At 60.2% G+C, this 5,684-nt stretch overlaps 1 protein-coding gene across 1 annotated transcript in view; it reads right to left on the bottom strand.

Moving 5' to 3' along the window:
- The window catches only part of LOC106723695 (endochitinase 2-like), a 50,425-nt gene that overhangs the window by 2,957 nt on the left and 41,784 nt on the right, over positions 1-5,684 (bottom strand). The window contains exon 4 of the mRNA XM_014528276.1: positions 4-214. Within this exon, the coding sequence (XP_014383762.1) occupies positions 4-214 (211 nt within the window). The remainder of the gene's footprint in view (positions 1-3; positions 215-5,684) is intronic.

The raw sequence follows: 5,684 nt of genomic DNA on the forward strand, positions 1-5,684 counted from the left end.
GACGGAGTAAGCTTCAGGGGGGTCTTGGGCCCCGGGCATGGAGCTGGGGGTGCTCTCTGGCTCCCGGGGTGCTGGCAGGCTGGGCAGTGGAGAGCCGGCTGGGCCCCCGGCTTTCTGTGGGTGCTTCCTCGGCTCAGTCACCTCCGGGGACGTGATGCCTGGATCCAGGCCGGTCGCACCCTCAGAAGCGGTGCAGGCGGCTCCGTGCGGGATGCTGCCAACAAGGAGAACAGGTCACGTGTCATCGGGTCCCATGGATGCCAAGGACAGAGCCACACGCAGGGAGAACCACCCCAACGCGCCCCCAGAGGCCACAAACACAGCGCCCCCCACACCTCATTCCTCCCCATGAAGAGGACCCCCCACCCCTCCCATAACCATTGCACATGGCATCTCCTTCCCCAAAATCAACACGGGGGCCTGGCCGGCGGGGCTCAGTGATGGAGCGTCAACCTATGAACCAGGAGGTCAGGGTTCGATTCCTGGTCAGGGCACAGGCCTGGGTTGCCGGCTCCATCCCCAGTATGGGGCGTGCAGGAGGCAGCCGATCCATGGTTCTCTCTCATCATTGATGTTTTTCTCTCTCTCTCCCTCTCCCTTCCTCTCTGAAATCAATAAAAATATATTTTTTTTTAAAAAAAAAAGAATGGCTGAAAATTTTCTAAATACGATATAAACTAGATATCTACAGATCTGAGAATCTAACTCTAAGCACAAGAAACAAAAAGAGCCCTAGCCGGTTTGGCTCAGTGGATAGAGTGTCGGCCTGTGGACCAAAGGGTCCCAGGTTCAATCCCGGTCAAGGACATGTACCTGGGTTGCGGGCACATCCCCAGTAGGGAGTGTACAGGAGGCAGCTGATCGATGTTTCTAACTGTCTATCCCTCTCCCTTGTCTCTGTAAAATCAATAAAATATGTGTATTTTAAAAAGCACAACTAGGTTAAAAGTAAAAGATTGGGGGCAGGAGAATAAACCATGACAACACTGATCAGAAGGAAGCCGCGGTGTCCATATGATAAGGAGGCAAAGGAGCTTTGGGAACAGACGCTACCGGCGCAGGCGAGGCCCTCCCACTGCAAAGGGTCCACTTCATACAGGACTCGACGTCCTCAAACTTCATCTAACGCCAGATCTCAGCCCCCGACTGTGACCTGATAGCGCCCCGTCCTTTTCCAATAATCGATTGACATCGGGGGATAGCAGATCAGCGCGGACCCAGGGGTCCACACACCACCGTGGCCAACACGCCCCCCTGACCTTCCCTCAGCACCAGCCAGAGCGGCCGGCGGCGTTCCGTCCAGGCGCACGGGGAATGCCAACAGCACCGACCGCGTCCTGCACATCAAACAGCCGCGAGGAATCCAAAAAGATTCCAATTGTGCGAAGTATGTGATCTGGCGACCATGGAGTCACACCAGGAAGCAGGCGCAGAAGGCCGCCTGGAACACCCCCAACGGTCCGGGGACGAAATGCAAGACTTCTAAAGCGCCGTGAGCCCAGAGGAGAAACGAAGAGGGGAACTGGAAAGAGCTCGAACCAAATGAAAACACAAAAGACCAGAGTGCGCCAGAGGCTGGGCGTGCAGCGGCTTTTCACGAAGGAGAACATCGCTCCCCCCGAGGAGCCAGCAAAGCAGGGGTCGCCCGGCAACGCGGACACACTTCACTCCTGCGAGTTAGTTAGGGGGGTCAACGGTGTGCTGTGCAGTGTCAACATCACAAGAAACATGACTTAAAAAATCAACAAGTAGCAGCAAATAAAGACCAAGTCCATGTGCTGTGTGACCTCGTTTCCGTGAGGGTTAAGAACTGGCAGAACTGACCCCGGGAGGGAGAGGTCAGACCAGTCGTTAGTCTCTGGACGGGACAGGACGGGGCGGGGAGATGCTCTGGGCGATGGAAACACCCACCAAGCCCCCAGACTCCACTCCAACGGGGGGTGTTTATACCAACGGAAAAAGATAACAATAGAGACACGCTATGGGACCCCGTGTTTCCCCCATTTCCCTGCTCGCGGGAGCCGACGAGGGTGGGCGAGCGTGGGCGTTGGGAACACAGATCCGGCTCCACAGCCAGTGACTGAGATTCCGAAGGACCAAGCGGGCCTGGGGCTCTGTGTGTGTAACTAACGTCCCGGTGAACCTTAGGACGGGGGCCCGGCCGGCGTGGCTCAGGGGCTGAGCGCCCACCTAGGAACCAGGAGGTCACGGTCCGATGCCCGGTCAGGGCACAGGCCCGGGTTGCGGGCTCGATCCCCAGTGGGGGGCGTGCAGGAGGCAGCTGATCCATGATTCTCTCTCATCATGGATGTTTCCCTCTCTCTCTCCCGCTCCCCTCCGCTCTGACGTCAATAAAAAAAGACCCCAGGCCCTTGAGGCCCCACTCCTCCCCCTTCAGCGACAAGGGCTCCACCAGGGAAGGCCGGCCTCTGAATGCCTCCGGCTTCCCCGGGGTGAGCAGGCCGCGCTGACCCCAAAGCTCCATCCAGCCTTTGTCCCTAACGTCCTCCCGGCGACCTGCAGCGCGCGGAGGGTTTAAGGAAAGGGCTGCCCATCCCTGGATGGTGGTCCCCCGGGAGGGAGAGGGAGTCTCCATGGATGGGGGCGGGGACCCAGGGCTGCTATGCTCAGGAGTGGACAGGGGGGTCCCCCAGGGGGTCCCCCAGGCATCCCCCCAATCCGGGCCGGGTCTGGCCAGTGCAGGGCCGAGTTACAACAGTGACACCGTGTGGCCACTGGAAGGCAAGGCAGTCGAACTGGGACTCCCGGAGCAGGTCCAGCATTTGGCCCTCGGGGACCTGGGAGGCTGCTGTGGGGTCGGAGGGAGGAAGGGCCTCTGAGGGGGGAGTGGGGGGGGGGACGGACCACAGCTGCCTTCCACGGGGCACAGGCGACACGCGCTCCGAGCCGGTTTCTCCGAGAGCAGCGGGCACGCCTGCCGGAGGGACGTGTGCTTCTCCCGCCTCCCGTCCTCGCCTCCAGCTCCCGTTGGCAGGAGCCCTGGCCCGGCTGTTTCTCCGGTGGTTTTACCAGCAGGAAACAGAGACTCTGAGGCCAATGGCTCCTCCCATCTTCTGTACAAACCGGTAACACAGGTGTCCCCCCCCCCCCGAAATGTATGCACATTTATCCTTTCTTTTCAGGTTTAACCCATTGGAATTAGTAACTATTCAAAGTGCATCCTTTTGGGGGCACACCCTGCAGATCCTTTGGGGAGAAAATGCTGCCTGAGACCAGGGAAGGGTCTTAGAACGCGGGGGACAAGCCTCAGGGTGCGGGTGGTGAGTGTGGGGGCCTGAGGGACAGAACGTGGGGCTGCCAAGGGTCCCCCAGGCCCAGTGTGGCCTGAAGGCAGCACAGCCGTGGCCCGACAGACAGGGCGGCCGACCAGGGGGCACCCAGGGTGAGGGGCCGGCCGGCTCGCCCTCGTTCCCGCGGGGTGAGTCCGGGGCCTGCCCCATAGAATTCCCGCGTTTATGGGGAGAGCTGTGGTTTCGTGTGAGCAGCCAGCGGCTTCTCCGGGCCTGCTCTGAGAAGGCACCCCTTTCACGCTCAACCCGGATGCCGGGGAGACGGCTGTTCTTCAAGGGAAACGTAGTAATTGACAAAAGCTGAGGAACAAGAAACGGAGTCGAGCTGTGGCCCCGACCGCCCCCACGCCTCTGAAGGGAGCCGGGACCGCACCAGCGCCGGCGGCTCCTGGCGCAGAATTCCAGGGAAGAGGGTCCCTCCGTGAGCCTCACGGTCACCACAGCCCATGCCGACCAGCCGCCCGGCCTCCTCAGAACCAAACGTTAAAACCTGCGTCCAGCCCTGACCGGTGTGGCTCAGTGGGTAGAGCGTCGGCCTGCGGACTGAAGGGTCCCGGGTTCGATTCCGGTCAAGGGCATGTACCTGGGTTGCGGGCACATCCCCAGTAGGAGATGTGCAGGAGGCAGCTGATCGATGTTTCTCTCCCATCGATGTTTCTAACTCTATCCCTCTCTCTTCCTCTCTGAAAAAAATCAATAAAATATATTTTTTAAAAAATAACAAAAAAACCTGCGTCCAGTGACCCCGACGAGCAGTGGCAGTGGAGCGGGGTCACCGAGGTGCTGTCCGAGGCGCACGCTGTGCCCTGGCCCCGGCGGCTCACCGTCCCGAAAGAAATCACAGGGTTCCCAGGAGGTTCCCCTGGGAACCCCACCCAGAAAATAGCACCAAAAGTCCCGGCCACCAGGGGTCGCTCTCGCCCACGACCGGCCACAGTGTAAAGCCAACGCCAGGAGGGCTGCTTCAACTCTTGGGGTGAAAAGCTGCTGCAAAGCACTGGGGACCCAGCTTCCCTGTCTGTTAGCATCGCCGGGGGCGGCGGGGTGGGGAGACCTGTCAGTCAACTGTTCACCTTTGCCCCTTGGGCTCCGGCTCGCGCCTTCCTCGGGGCCTGTGACGACCGCCTCCCAGAGGCTGGGCTTCCACCGTCCAGGGGGGGCTTCTAATCACATCACGTGCTCAACCCACTGGCAATTATCATTATTTTAAATATGTTTTTATTGATCTCAGAGAGGAAGGGAGATAGAAACACCTATGATGAGAGAGAATCAGTGATCAGCTGTCTCCTGCACGCCCCCTACTAGGGATCGAGCCCACAACCCAGGCCTGTGCCCTGACCAGGAATCGAACCCTCACCTCCTAGTTCATAGGTTGACGCTCAGCCACTGAGCCAGGCCGGCCGGGCCACCCCCTGGCAATCATGAGTTGCCTCCAGTGTGCCTGGCCCGTGTCCTTCCTGGGGCCTGGCCGTTCCCATCTGCTGGCCGCTGCTGGGAGGGACCCAGAGCTGTGGGTAACGAACACGGCTCGGGGGGCCCATCGGACTCTTCCCAGCAGTCGGCAGGGAGCCAGGCCCTGACTGTGGGGCCACACGGAGCCGTGACCGATGGGCCCCCTGCACTGGTCATTGTGGCCACGCCCCAGGCAGCGTGTGGCCGTGTTGTTTCTGGGAGTCACCCACCTCCTGGGACTGAAGGCGCCGGCCACTCAGTCATAGTTCTGGGCGCCCCCCCCCCTGCCTCTCACCCACGGGGCCTGCAGTGAGGGGGTCAGAGCAGGTCCCCAGGGCGAGCCGCTTGGCATGAGGGTCACTTTTGATGTGGTTGATCCTCACCCGAGGCTAGATTTCCATTGATTTTTAGAGAGAGTGGAAGGGAGGGGGAGAGAGAGAAACATCGATGTGAGAGGCACATCGATTGGCTGCCTCCTGCATGCACCCCAATCGGGGCTGGGGGTGGACCTGCAACCGGGGTCTGTGCCCCCGACTGGAATCGAACCCATGACCCGTCAGTCCTTGGGCCGGTGCTCTAACCACAGAGCCAGACTGGCCGGGGCTGGCATGAGGATCATTCTGACCTAAAAGCAATGGGGACCTTGCAGGCTCCAGAGAAACGTCTGCCCCCCTCACCCCACGTCACCACCTGGAGGTTTAAATGAAGGGCTTTGCCCACGATAAGATTTATGACCAGAGATAAGGCTCTGTGCCCGGTCCGCGTGGCAGGTAAACACGTAATTACGGAGCCTGTCCTGCTGATGACCCCTCCTCTCCAAGCCCAGGGCCCTCCCCGCGCCCAGGTCACAGGTGCCTCGTTTTACCTGTGTCTCTCAGCCTCTCGTGTGTGTGTGGGGGCGGGGGTCTGATTCTCTCATGT

Source organism: Myotis brandtii, unplaced genomic scaffold (genome assembly GCF_000412655.1).
Source record: "Myotis brandtii unplaced genomic scaffold, ASM41265v1 scaffold628, whole genome shotgun sequence".
NCBI lineage: Eukaryota > Metazoa > Chordata > Mammalia > Chiroptera > Vespertilionidae > Myotis > Myotis brandtii.